Source organism: Calonectris borealis, chromosome 4 (genome assembly GCF_964195595.1).
Source record: "Calonectris borealis chromosome 4, bCalBor7.hap1.2, whole genome shotgun sequence".
Lineage (NCBI taxonomy): Eukaryota > Metazoa > Chordata > Aves > Procellariiformes > Procellariidae > Calonectris > Calonectris borealis.
In genome coordinates, this window is record NC_134315.1 from 11,997,891 (window position 1) to 12,011,965 (window position 14,075).

General features: G+C 55.2%; 2 protein-coding genes across 2 annotated transcripts; both read left to right on the top strand.

The window, feature by feature from the left end:
- Positions 1-571: 571 nt before the first annotated feature.
- Positions 572-3,265, top strand: LOC142082408 (homeobox protein HMX1). Its single transcript, XM_075150521.1, has 2 exons — positions 572-836; positions 2,532-3,265. Exons 1-2 carry the CDS (start codon positions 572-574, stop codon positions 3,104-3,106), a joined length of 840 nt encoding a protein of 279 aa, XP_075006622.1. The 3' UTR covers positions 3,107-3,265.
- A 7,902-nt stretch (positions 3,266-11,167) lies between these two features.
- On the top strand, positions 11,168-12,559 carry LOC142082410 (uncharacterized). Its single transcript, XM_075150522.1, has 2 exons — positions 11,168-11,372; positions 11,964-12,559. The coding sequence occupies exons 1-2, from the start codon at positions 11,168-11,170 to the stop codon at positions 12,557-12,559; spliced, it is 801 nt and encodes a 266-aa protein (XP_075006623.1).
- The last annotated feature ends 1,516 nt before the right edge of the window (positions 12,560-14,075 follow it).

The following is a 14,075-nucleotide window of genomic DNA, read 5'->3' on the forward strand; positions in this document are numbered from 1 at the left end:
GCGCCGGGATTTGCTCCCTAATTGACCTAAATAAGGAGCTCGTGAGTGGCAGCCCCGGGGCGGCGCACGCACACGCACACCCCGCACTGCACACACGCACACACATACACACACGCATGCACGCACACACACGCACGCCCAGGCACCGGCAGCACCCGGCCCCGCCGCGCTCCGCGCCCTGCGCTTCCCCTGCGGAAATCCCATTTGCCGCGGCGCTCCTCCAATCGCAGGATTCCCCCTCTCGTGTCCGGCGTTTAACTCGCATGACATTTTTATTTCGTTATTATCGTTTTCGCGCAGAATCTGGCGCCTCCGATGGGTTGTCGGGTTGCTTTTTTTTTCCCTTCCTTCCCCGTTCCCTTCCCCTCCTCCCCCTCCCCCCTCCCCTCCTAGCTTGCAGGAAATGATGGCAAACCGCGATCTGAAATGATTACTCCGGAAAAAAACCCTTTTATACCAGGAGAGCATCCACGGGGCTAGGCAGAGGCAGGAGGCGGCCGCGGGGCAGCGGGGAGCCGAGGAGCCAGCCGCCGGCGGAGCCGGGACCCCCCTCCCGCAGCTCTCTCCGACGATGCCGGACGAAGCCACGGAAAACGCCGGCTCCACCTCTGCCCGCGTCTCGTCCTTCTTCATCGAGGACCTGCTGGGCACCGAGGGCACGGCGGGCGGCGGGGCGCGGCGGGCGGCGGCGGGCGGCGGCGGCGGCCGCGGGGGTCCGCGCTGCGGGCCGCGCTCCCCGCTGCGCCTCGGCGCCCCGGGCTGCCCGCTCCGCGACGCCGCCGTCGGCTGGTACCGCCGAGCGCACGCCGCTTTCCTGGGCTGCGCCAGCCCCGACAGTAAGTCGCCTTTCCCTACCCTTAATCGCCGGGTCCGGCTGGGGCTGGGGGGGTGTCTCTGCTCCCCCCGGGGGGGTCCGGTCCCGCCGCGGCCCCTAGGGGCAGGCGCGGAGGGGGATGCGCGGAGTGCCCGCCGCAGCCCTCGCCCTGCCTCCCCGCTTTCGGCCGCCCGGGGCAAATCTCCGGAAATGCTCACGGCGTGTCAGACACCTGGAGCCTCCGCCCCGCCGCCCAAAATGTAAACAGGGGTTGTTCGCTTGCTCGGGGATTTTTTTCTTTCTCTTTTTCCCCCGCTATCCCGTTTTCTTTATTTTCTTTTTTTTAAGAGGGGGTCTGGCTGTTTTGACGCCCCAGCAAGCCTAGCAGCGCAGCGGAGATTTGGAAAGCCGGGGGAGCAGCTGGGCTCGGGCCCCTGCGCCCCGGCCGCCCCTTCCCACAGAGCTGGTCCCGCTTCCCTCCTCCCGCATCGCGGCTCCGCGCCGCGCGGCGGGGGCGGGCAGCGGCCTGTCACGGCGGGGGTCCCGCTGGAAAGGGCGCTGGAGGAAAAGCCTGGGTTCAGGGACAGAAATTAACATCTGAAAAAGTTTACGGGCTGCGATCAGTGGTTATTTTTATTCTGATAGAAAAAATATTGTCCCTCGGCGCATCTCTGGTTCTATACGAGCCTGTAGAGTTCGCACGATTGCTCAATAAGGAAAAGAGGCGTGATTTGTAATCCAAAGAGTTTCTTTTTACAGTGATGAGTTTATTAATATTTTTAATTTCTCTCAAATGTACATCTAGAAGCAGAAAACGACTCCCCAAACAACGGCCTTGTTTTTCTCCCTTCTTTTTCTTTTCTTTTTTTCCCCCTCTCTTCTATAAAGAGTAGGAAATATTTTTTTTGCCCTTTAAAATTGCAAATGGAAAGCACAGTACTGGAAACTTCACGGAGACATGCTGAGAGGCAATGTCCCACTATTAGAGTAGCTGACCCGGTCCATTTGGATTATCAAATTCAGAATAACGTGAAATGAAAATATTTCCTTCTTGCTTCCCTTTATATACACATACGCACTGCTATACTCAGCCCCCTTACACACACCAATATACTTACATATGTACTTGTAAGTATATATGTGTACACATATGTGTAAATGTATACACGTGTGTGTGTAAATATCAGTACACACGTGTTCACATGTGTACCTCCACATATGAAAAAGTAGATATATTTCTATGCATATATGCGTGTGTGTATACATATACATGTACGCTTGTATGTCTACTAAACATATATCTAAAAGTATATTTGTGTTATGTATATATATGCGTGCGTTTAGGTACGTGCGTACACTTAGATGTGTATACACATACGCACATATGTGAGTATGTACGTAGACGAGTATATGTATATATACATGGAATATAATTTCTGTGTTTCTATATAAGTATGCGTGCGCGTGTGTGTATATACCCACAAACGAGTTTATCACGGGAGACGGAGCAGCGGTAGGCACCTTTGCCCAGGCTCCTCGCCCGTCGGGCGACCCCGGCACCCCGGCCTCGCTCTCTCCGCAGCCGCGCTATTTGCTCTCCCGGGGAGCGGGGCGAGGGGCCGGCGCTCCCTCTGGGTCAGCGGCCGGCCGGGCGATGCTCTTCTCCCCCCGCTCCCCAGAGCGGCCCCACCTCCCAGCCCTCTGCCTCTCTCCGCAGCCAGCGACCGGGACTCGCCCGAGCTGCCCGAGGAGCCGGCGGAGCGGGCGGGCGGCGGCGGGCGGGCGGCGGCGCGGGGCCCGGCGGGCGGGCGGCCGGGGCCGGGCGGCCGCGAGGAGGAGGAGGAGCGCGGCGAGGAGCCGGGAGAGCCGGAGCAACGCGCCGCCGGCCGCAAGAAGAAGACGCGCACGGTGTTCAGCCGCAGCCAGGTCTTCCAGCTGGAGTCCACCTTCGACGTGAAGCGCTACCTGAGCAGCTCGGAGCGGGCCGGGCTGGCCGCCTCGCTGCACCTCACCGAGACCCAGGTGAAGATCTGGTTCCAGAACCGCCGCAACAAGTGGAAGCGGCAGCTGGCCGCCGACCTGGAGGCGGCCAACCTCTCCCACGCCGCCCAAAGGATAGTGCGGGTCCCCATTTTGTACCACGAGAACTCGCCGGCCAGCGCCTTGGGCTTCACCCTGCCCCACATGTCGCCCCCCTTGGTGGGCTTCTCCAGCGGCGTCAGCTACCCCCTGGGCACCTTCCCCGCCGCCTCCCTCCCTTTCCTACGCTCGCAGATGACAGGACTCGTCTGAGCGCCCACCTGGGCCGGGACCGCGGCCCCCTCGCCCCCTCCCCCGGCTTCCAGCTCCACCCCTCTTCCTCCCCGGACTTTTTATTTCCAACTTACACGTTTCTTGATTTTCTGCTTTTTGACTTTTTTTTTTTTTTTTAAACGTGCAATAAACTTACTTTTGGGGTTGACTCGGAGCGACGCGCAGCAGCCGGAGGGAACCGAAAGGACTACGAGGACCCCGCCATGAGCCGCGAGCGGGTCGGCGGGGCTCCCCCCGCCGCGCATCCAAAGAAAATGCAGCCCCGTGGCAGCGGCAAAGCCCTCACCGCCGCCTCGGCCCCGGGGTGACACAGACTGGCGTTTTCCGGGGGGCAGCAGCCCCCCAGCCTCTTCCCCCCGCCCCCCCCCAGAGCTGCCGAGCGTGAGACGAATGTACGGAGGGGCCGGGGCCGGAGGATCTTCCCGGCCCCACTGCCCCCGTCCCACGGACGGCGAAGCCTCGGGCCCCCCGAGGGCCAAGGGACCTTCCCCGGGTCCTCCGCTGCCCCGGGCCAGCGCCCCTGCCGCGGGAACCTTTCGTTTTCCCCGCTGCCCCGGCTGCTTTCCGTGCAGAGCGGGGGGCCCTGCGGGTCCCCGCCTCCAGCAGCTTCTCCAGGGCCCTTTGTTTTAGCCACTTAATTCGTACAGATCCCCCCCGCCCCGCTCCATTGTTACTCTCATTTTCATACGATCGATACCCAAGCATGTGCTGATGCCCCCTGGTCCTTCTCGATGCTGGCTTTTTGATTTGAAACAACTTGAAGGCAAATTATTGGAATGAATTCGCCCCGCTGAAGTCCGAGCTGTGAGGATTTAGTTTCTTTGTTTTCGTTTTATTTCCCTGATAGACTATCGGCTAAAATACACGGTTAAATATATATATATATATAATTCAACATACTGTGTTTTACCAATGGGTTTGCCGCTTATTTCCGTCTCCTGGGGAGGCTGAGGAAAACGCTCCTCGGCTTGTCTGTCTCTTACGGGATCGGTTTGTGTAATCGATTAATAGTTCGCACTGGCAATTAAAAAGGAAGGAAAGAAAAATAATCAGATGGCGACAGACTGGGGAGTTGTATGGCTAGTTATGCAAGCTAACCTGTAATGTGATATTATATGAAATATTATGCATGCCAAGCTATTTTTTTTCCTTTAATAACTGTTTTGTTTCCCCCTCTCTACCCACTGCTAAAATGAATATCGTGTCCATCATTGTTTCTAAAGGTTTGAATTTATTTTTCCGAATATTAAGGGGGAAATGACCTTATAAAACTCAGCCTTGGTGGAAGGTCAAGCTTTGATCGTACGTTTTAGGGCATAATCAGATGTAATTGAACCGACCAGCTCGGAGTACTCGGTGTCCCCGCAGGGAAAGCCGGGTCCTGGATCTGCTGGGGTGTGTGCATGCGGACCTGTGCCCAGTGAAGGAAGAGCCATTTAATTTTTACTATTTCCTATGCTTTGCATTATATTTGGAGCAATCTCACGGTTTCTTGTTACGAAATCGATCGGCGAGATGCGGCGGAGCTTCGGCTTTGATACGAAACCTGAGAAGAAGGGTCAGGGGCGGATTATAACCTCTCCACCGCTTTTTTTTTTTTTTTTTTTCCCCTCTTTGGCCTGAAACACGGCTCTGGGCATCAGCCTGCACAGCTGAAGTCAGGACGCTGAAAGCTTCAAAACCACTCGAGAATGAAATAAATATATATATATACCGGGTTCCTGAGAAAAGTGCTCACTTGCCGGGATGCTTGTTTCGACCTGAGCCCCGTTTCTGGGAGCTGTTTTTTTTTTTTTTCAACTGCTCTAAAATCCCTCGTCTCAATCCGGGAGATCTTCGCCAGCTGTTTTTCTTTGCATATCCGTCAAACACCAGAGTTTGGGGCGAAAACTTCTAAAGCCTGGTCCCCGAGGAGTGTAAGAAGGACTGGGAAGCGGCGGGGTTGGGGGTGCCGGTGCTCCGGACGGGACCCGCGGGCCGCGGGGGGAGCGGCTGGGGTGGACATCAGCCTTTTCATGCGCAGAGGAGGTGACTTGGGGCGATGTTTCTTCTTCGGGGAGCAAACACTTGATTTGATACCGTTCGGAGCCTGGCTACCCCTGGAAGAAAGCGGCCAGACCGTTTCCCCCGCCATATCCAGCTCCCCAGATCTCCCAGTGTTACTTACTGGAGTAAAATCCTGAGTCACTACAGTCATATCAGAGTAGATTGTAATCCAACGCGAAACTTAACACGCCTGCCACTCTCCACATGCCTTTTCTTTGGAGTAACATATGAGATTATTATTCTTCTGATTCTACTAAATATTCTTTTCTTGAAGTTAAGGAACTGGCAGAGCTAAATGATCAATCGGATTTTTAAAATGTGTTTTGACATTAGTTTGTTTGTTTTTTAAAGACGTGCTGATTATATCAATAAACAGATTTTTTTTCATACACTGTATTTGTAACTTATGACCATAGTAAAATATTAAAAAGGTGCAAGACGTGAATTCATCTAAGAAAAAGTGCTTACTTATGCCTTATTTTGTACATGCAGAAAGTGCTTTCCAGTGGCTTATTAAAAGTATGTGCTGAAAGTAGGAACATACACACCTCAGGTTTCTTTACCTCGTAGCTTTTTTTAATGACGGTTTTCATTGTACCTGATGGCAAGAAATTTCTGCAGGATGCAGAGAAACAGCTAGCAGAAGACGTAGTCCCTGATGCATGTGAATTGAAGATTTCAAAACAGGCAAACCCCCCCCAAAAAAAAGAAACCCAGGCCCACCCCTCAAATCAGGACAGCAGATTCCTCGCAGTTTTCTTCCCTGTGTATATTTTTATTAAACAAACCAAAGAGGTAAGAGTCACGCTTTGTGCTTCTTCTGCTATAAGAAAAATGTTGGCGGACTGTAAAGCTCAAAGTAGTTTCGCAAAGGCTTTTTGCGGCATATAGAGACATACGTTGCTGCTTTATAGATCAAAGCAACCTCAGAATAGCTTTAAAATAAATCCAGTTATACTACAGCTGTAATATTATTATGCAGCATAAATCCTTGTCTGTTGACATTTATTTAATGAATGTTGCTACAACAGCTTAGCTAGATGGCACTCCAGAGGCGAGGCAAAGGAAAACCTTGCCAGACTACTCACAAAGATAACTTGTGTTTATTGGACGCTAATAAAAATAATTAGTGAAAAGATTTTTTTTTTTTTTTTAGCAAACCAAAAGAAAATCAAAATGCTATCTGAACTGACCTTCTGAAATAAATTCCGGGTGTAGCTGCCGTAAGATGTTATTATTAATTACACTTTAAATGAAAATGATCGATATGCTGAAAAGCACCTTGTTAAATGGCTACTTTGCAAATGGTACATTGCTCACCGGCTTAAGATGGCCTATAACTTTTCTCGTAGGCATGGGTCTAAAATATTCATGCAAATCAATGCTTGATAAATCTCATAGGTGCGCGCTGGCTCCACTGTTGAACAATATATTTGGATCGATTTTTTTTTTTTCTTTTATACTGCATTATCTTGGAACAGTCTGTCTCTGCCCCCTGCGAACATGTCAGCCGGGCGGGGTGCGCGCCCCGCTCTCACCATCGATCGGAGGGAGACTCGCTCCAGACTTCAGCGGACTCGCGGTATTTAGTGCTCTCAGTCTCAAATTAGATCCAGGCAATTTTCTTACATTTCCCGCCCCATTCCCAATGAATGTAACTTTGCGTCGGATTTCTTAATGCTTCATTTAACTATCCTGGGTTTCTCAACTCTTCTTACGGATCCTACGTTTTAATTTCTATGTAGTGAGATACATGAATGTCTATTAAAAAAGATATTCATGAAAATCTAGATGTGCGCCTAAAATTTAAAGCTTTATTTCCTTTCCTTTCCTTTCCTTTCCTTTCCTTTCCTTTCCTTTCCTTTCCTTTCCTTTCCTTTCCTTTCCTTTCCTTTCCTTTCCTTTCCTTTCCTTTCCTTTCCTTTCCTTTCCTTTCCTTTCCTTTCCTTTCCTTTCCTTTCCTTTCCTTTCCTTTCCTTTCCTTTCCTTTCCTTTCCTTTCCTTTCCTTTCCTTTCCTTCTCTGCTCTTCTCTCTTTAGCTGTTCCAGTCTATTGAACAGCCGAGAATTACTTGCTTTATTCGGAAATCCCCTCTAGGATTTTACCGCATGCCTCTCGTATCAAGTGCAGAGGTTGCAGGAAGGCAATTTAGCTAAGAACTTTGAAGCGGCCTCAGAGGGAAACAAAAGGGTTCGAAAAGGGATGCTCTGTCCCAGGGTCACAGCAGAGCCAGATCCGCCTGTGTCCCGCACCTCTGGGATGAAGGAGTCAGCTTGGCGCTCCCAACTCCCCCGAAAAGCCTGTTTATGTGTGACACTTGTAACTGCCTTCCTGCGGGACTCCAGGGAGAGTTGCTTTCCAGCTAGGGAAACCTTTTTCTTTCCCCTCCCTCCCTGCCCGAGATGCCCGGCGCAGGCGAGGGATGTCCCCGCTGCCCCGAACCGCTTCCTGCGCCCGGGGCGCGGCGGCGGGGCCCCGCCGGGAGCGGGGAGACCGCAGCGGCCGTCGGCAGTTTACACCCAGCTGCTGCTGAAACGCAAAGTCAAGTTTATTTTAGGGACCTGCAGCGCTGAGGTAGCCAAAGCCGCCTGGTTATTTTGATGAACTTTTCAGGCAGGGCTTGGACCCACCCGCCCGGGCTGTGTCCCGGGAGAGCAGCGGGACGGCTTAAAAACCTCTGCAAGGTGCCAGTGTGACCGCAATTATCAGGGTCTTATTTGCAAGGGGACCTGAAATCGAGAGAGGGCCTATTTTACCCTCGAGTACATCGGGGGATAAAACAAGCCCGATTCCCTAAGCCAAGCAAAACCGGACTCTGTGGCGTTTCTCTAGAATCTAATCAGATTTCATTTCCATCAGATTTAGATTTAGAGCAGGAGACTTTTTGTGCTCTGAGCTAAAATGGAAATAAAGATATGTGTGCCGGGTGATTTCTGGTAAAAAGCTTTCCCAGGTAAAACGTTTCCATTCAGCATGATGTTAGCTTCTAATACAGGAATATATTATTCAAAGAAAAACGTTCGCCCTTCCTGTGCTGCCGCTGTGCAGTACCGGCCTCCGTGTCACGACACGTCCCAGACGACAAGATTCCTCCCAGATAAAATACAAATAAAGAGCGGGATTAAAAAGTACCACTGTCGGAAGATGTCTAGCTATTGTAAGAAAAAATATTGCTTTTAAACGGAGTGATTCAGCACCTTGTCCGACGGCCTTTCGGAGCCTGGGGAGTGAATTGCGATTGTGCGGAGCAGTGCTGCGGAGGACGAGCCGCCTTGGACCCCCCTTGGGCAGCGAGACCCCCTTTGCTGGCTCAGCCCCGGGCAGCTGATCCTCGCAGAAAGCGGAGACTCCGGCCAAAGCCGCCCCTAACCCGCGGCCGCTCTCTGCCCAGCCTCCGCCCGGGGCTGCGCTCCCCACGCCCTGGGAACCAGTCACTCGGAAAAGCCTCTGACTTTTGGCAAGGTCTCTCGCCCCCTTGGACAACGCTCCCCCACAACAGCTCGGGACCAAATGCGGGCGGGCCGGGGCTCGGAGGGGTTTGCTGAGGGCCTGGAGCCGGTCCAGGGGGCTTCTCTGCCCTCTCCCGCGGCAGCCCCGCTGCAGAGCGCTCCCTCCGCGGGGGTGCAGTTTGCAGGCGTCGTCTGGGTTTTGCAGGATACGGCTCTACCTGTTGGCATGCGGAGCCAAGTCTTTACTCCCCCTGAAGATAAGAGGGACCCTAGCAGAGGGCATGAGGAGCCCGGTAGGGATCTGGCTTGTAGGACTCGCTGCAGGGGGAACCCTGGAGCCCCCCATCCTCTTGTTGCCAGTCGAATTGAATTGCTTCCAACGTGCCTCAGCGGCTGGGGAGATCCGGCACCGTGGTGTGCTCCCTCACTGCACAGAGTTTGTCAGGGAAAAAAAAAATCGGTTTTGTGAAGCGGCCAAATGGGGCTGGGAAAGGAGGACAGACCTTTCCAGGCGGGCTGTTACTGGACCGGGTCTCCCAGGGCCGGGCTTGAACTGCTCGGGGGGCGGAGGGGCCCGCGGTGAAAAAAATCAGGAGATAAAACTTATGTCTCCTTCTTCAATTTCCTTCTTATTTTCTGCCTTCTTCAAGTTTTCCTTTTTCTTCCAAGAAAATGTCTTCTAGGAAAGCACACTGAATCAACGCGTTTGCTTTTTAAGATGGATTTTTGCAGGACTAAAAGGGAAATGGTTTCAGCAAGAACAGATGTGAGCGCTTGGGACGTGCCTTACTCACAGACAGCGGGAAGGGAGGCCGAGACAGGAGTGCAGGGGCAAAGACCGACCCAACATGGCATCCAAGTCCCCCATGCTCCAAGTTTTACCACCTCACACGGAATTTCTTAATTTGTCTTTTCAGCTGCTTTTTCGCACTGTTCCCTGTCCCCTCTCTCGCCCTATCGCTCTCTCTTAATGGGACATTTCGCTCCATCAGAACCACCCCCTTTGTACAGGAGATTGCAAGACAAATGCAACGAATTGGGCGTTTGGCCAATAATCGCGTTGATGGAAGACGGATATATATAATATTTTTTTCGCCTGGTGGAAAATGTACAGCTCTCCAGCAGACGTCTGGAGAAATGTGAAACAAGTTTTCATGAAAAAGAACTGAAACCTGCTCTCTCAAGTACCAGTGCGTTAAAGATTAACGCAGTCCAAAGCCTTAAGATGCCCTGATTTTAGCTCACGGAATCTCTGGCATCACAATATTTAAGAGCCTGTCAGCACTTCCATTGTCAACTCTTTCCCGCTTGCCCTCAGCAGTTTTCGTGATGGAAACCTCGAGATTCGGACTAAAAGGCCTCTTAAAAGCCGGTTGGAAACATTTCCCTAGCTTTACACAAGGGCGCAGGGGAAGAGAGGGTTCCCTGCGATCAACAACTGATGCCACCTCTAATGTAGCTGGACGCCCTGCCTTGAGCCGCGCAAACGGTTTTTAAAACCTTGCAGTGCTGGTAGGTGGTGGGGAGCAAAAGTTCTCCAGATAATACAGAAACACACCGATCCTTCCCCAAGTCCCCCAGCACCTCCCACAGCACAGGCGAGGGCTTCTCCATCCTCTAAAAGGCACACTTTGGATGTACTCACACGCACACCAGCCAGCACTTTCTCACCATTCCCGTACTCAGTGCAGGATCTCATACAACTTTTAGCTCTTGAAAACTACAGAAGAGCTCTGCAGACCCGCGGGGGGTGGATTTCGGGGTGGCCTGACACCACGGGGCTCCTCGGGAGGAATGGAGTTCCCTTTCTTTCAAGGGAAACTCTGCATACTCGGCCTGAGGGTCTGCAGGTGGAAGGTATGAATTACTCTTCCCCATCCCCTTACAACGGCATGGGTAATCTGCAGCAAATGCCCTCAGCAGACTGCCGGGGGTCGTGTCAGGCGCTGTACAAACACACGGAAGGGTTTCGCCGACTCCCAGCTTCCCCTTTCCCTCCTGCCCTCTCTCACTGCCATCACTGCCTTTCCTTGTCGCACTCCACTCCATTCCCCTGCTCTCGTTTCCAACCCCCTCCCTCCGTCCTTCTTCACTCCAGAGATCTCCCTCCTGCCATCCCACCTTCTCTTCCCCTTTCCTGTGGGCTCACTTGGGCCCGGCTCTGCCTCCCCCCTGAGCAGTGAAGGGCCTGGGCAGGAGGACAGACAGCCCTGCCCTGCCCCGGCTGCCCGGTCATCTTTAGGGGCGCACCTTACTGGCAGCGAATAAAGGGGCACCTCGGTGTGTCCCCCCCATCCCTTCCTCCCCGCTTCCCTCCAGCTCCTGCTCCTTCTCCTTTTTCCCTCCCTCTCTTCCCTGCCGCCTCCCCTCCCTCTCTCCCTCCCCCGTCCTCAGTCCTTTGGCTCCCTTTAGCTCCGTCCCCTCCCTCCGCCGCCTCGACCCCTCCTCCCTCCCCCCGGCCCATCCTTCCCTCCGCCCCGGCTGCCGCTGCCGCCCTCCCGCCGCAGCCAGTCCTGCGGCACGGCTCGGCTCGGCTCGGCGCGCCATGGTGCAGCTCGGGGGCGGCCGCCGAGCCCCACCGCCGGCTCCAGCCGCGCCGCCGGCCTTCAGCATCGACAGCATCCTGCAGTCCGGCCCCCGCCGCCCGGCCCGGGAGCCGGGCAGAGCCCGCTGCGCACTGCCGGAGGAGGAGGAAGAGGAGGAAGAGGGGCCTGCGGAGCAAGACCCCAGTAAAGGCTCCAGCAACTCGGGTACAGAGCCGGCAGCCCGCCTCAGGCTGTCTCGCACGTCGGGTCGCAGCCCGGCCCCCACCCAGGCGGTGGCCCGGGCCCGGCCCGCAGCCCGGCCCCCGGCGGGGGTCTGCCCTGGGCCTCCCCAGCGCGGCCGGGCCGGGACCGCGCACACGTACACGCAGACATACATGCATACACACACGCACACGCAGCCGCGGCGCTCACGCAGCCGGAGGAGGAACCGAGGCTCCGCGGACGGACGGGAGGAGATGCCACCGGCACACGCACACGCACCAACCTGCTTCCAGGGGCTTTTCCACACCCCCTTCTCGGCCTCCTTGGTTATTTGTCCCCTGCCCAGGAGCCTGTATGCTCTGTCATACGGCTGGCAGAGAGATTTCCTTAGATCCGTGCTGGAAACCCCTCACGCTTCTCCCCTCTGCAGGGTGGGGGGGGGGCCGTGGCCAGCTCTCGACAACCCCCTCCCCATTCTATCCCCCACCCCCCCGGCCTCGGCCCCGCTCCCTAGCGCTCAGCCGTGCCGTGCCTGCATGCGGGGCGGGGGCGCGGGCGGCGGCGGGGGGCTGATGCTGTGCTTTGCCGTTGCAGGCAACGAGCCCGGCCGGCTCCGGGCGGAGGGGACGAGCCGTGGCCTCCGCCCGGAGGCCGAGGGCAGCGGCGTGGGCTCCCCGCTCCGCGCGGAGGGGCTGCGCGGCCCCCGGCAGCCGCCGCCGCGGGAGGCCGGGGGCTGCGGCGGGGAGAGCGGCAGGTCGCCGGCGGCGGGCGGCAGAAAGAAGACGCGGACCATCTTCTCCAAGAGCCAGGTCTTCCAGCTGGAGTCCACCTTCGACGTGAAGCGCTACCTGAGCAGCTCAGAGAGGGCCGGGCTGGCCGCCTCGCTGCACCTCACCGAGACCCAGGTGAAGATCTGGTTCCAGAACCGCCGCAACAAGCTCAAGAGACAGATGTCGGCCGAGCCCGAGGGCCCGGGGCCGGGGCCGGGGCCGGCGGAGCCCCCCGGGGAGCCGCCGCCCCCCGCCGCCTCCGCGGCTCTCTCTTTCCCGGCCCTTTACAAGGACAGCACCCTGCTCAGCCGCTGCTTGCTGCCGCTGCCCTTCCCCCTGCTCTACCCTGGCAGCGCCATCCCCTACCTCTGCCTCCCCGGGCCGGGCAAACACTTCAGCCTGGTGGACGGGGACGTATAGCCTCTCCCCCCGGCCCCCGACCTTCCTCTTGCCGGGGGCTGTCCCGATGTTATTTATGCCCCCGCCGTGTCAGTCGGGTGTCCACTTTCGCCACAGACGGCGGCAGCCGCCCGCCGGCCCACGGAGGGGCCGCCCGGGATCCCCCCACCCGTGTCCGTGGGCCGCCGACACGTTGTTAAAGCTTGAAAGGGCGCTGCCAGCCCGCCCTTGCTCTTGCAGCGCTTTTTCTCTGGTCAGGACGGAGGACATAACACGGAGCCACCAAAGAAACCGGGATGTGTTCTGCCTCCTTCCCTCCCTCTCTCCCTCCCTCCCTCCCAAATTATCCCATGCCCGTTTTTCAGGGGAGTCGATGCTCTGCCTCAGCCCACGGGGACTGTGTCCCCGCGTCTGCCCCAGCGCCGTGGCCGTCGCTGTACCGTGAACCGAGTCACTTTTAATACAGCTTGATAAAAGCGAAGGCCGCGATGTGCTCCTCTATCTGAACCTCTCCATCTCTACTGTCCCTCACATTAACTTCTCCCCATCTTTGACATTATCAAAATGTAGACACCTTTCCTCAGATCTGGTTCTTAAACTGTGGCTTCTCTGAATTTTTTTGCCCCTCCCGAAAAAAACCAAGCGCTCTTTCACACTTTTTGTGCTAACTGGTTCTCAAACTGTGGCTCGTCTGATGTTTTTGCAGAACAAGACAAACTGCCTCTCATATTTCTTGTGCTAACCCCGCCCCCCGAAATCTCGTGGGACAATTTTATCTGCTATCCTAGAGTAAAGAAGTGTTTTTTTTTTTTTTCATAGATTTCCAAACGCATTTGTCGTCCTTTGGTTTCCAAGTTCACACGCTTTATATTCAAAGGTTGGAAATAAACCTTTTCAGAAAGCTGAAATGCATGCCTTTTCAATACAGTTACTAAGTTACTACTAGGCAGTATCAAACGAAAGATACTGCATGGAGTGCATCGATGGTTTTTATTTTAAAAATAAAGGTTAAAAACACAATCGTGGCATTACGAAATTCACCGTGCGTGCGTGCGAAAACAGCCAACTTTTCCCAGTGGGAAAAAAAGCGATAGGTGTTTCGGCTTTTCCCACTCTTCTTCCATTTGTCTTTCCGTGGGCAATTAATAGAGATGTGCAACGAACCTCCGTGCAGATGCGTGGGCCAGCCCGCCGAGGAGACCCGAGCGCAAGCGGGAGCCCCGCGGCTCAAAGCCGCCGCTGTGATTTACTTCCCAGCCGGGAAAGTGCCGTTGCAGGGACCGTCGGCGGGTGTAACGCGGCCGGGGGCCGGTGCCAAGGCAGTCCCTGCGCCAGCCGAACCCTGGAAAGCGGCTTCAGCGGCTGTGTGAAGTTTTCTCACGGTTGCCATGATCTGGGAGCGTTGTTTGACCTCTTCTCTCGCTTTTGAATCGGTCTCGAATTAGTGTCAAGTAGCAAGAGGAGTCTCACAGGGTGCCCTTGCTCTGGGAAAAAAAAAAACAATTATCGAGGCTATTGCAAGGATAGTATAATGAAG

Coding starts and splice junctions, on each gene's coding strand:
- LOC142082408 (XM_075150521.1), top strand. CDS start 572: ATGCCGGACGAAGCCACGGAAAACGCCGGCTCCACCTCTGCCCGCGTC. Junction 837..2,531: donor GGGCTGCGCCAGCCCCGACA/GTAAGTCGCCTT, acceptor CTCTCTCCGCAG/CCAGCGACCGGGACTCGCCC.
- LOC142082410 (XM_075150522.1), top strand. CDS start 11,168: ATGGTGCAGCTCGGGGGCGGCCGCCGAGCCCCACCGCCGGCTCCAGCC. Junction 11,373..11,963: donor TAAAGGCTCCAGCAACTCGG/GTACAGAGCCGG, acceptor TTGCCGTTGCAG/GCAACGAGCCCGGCCGGCTC.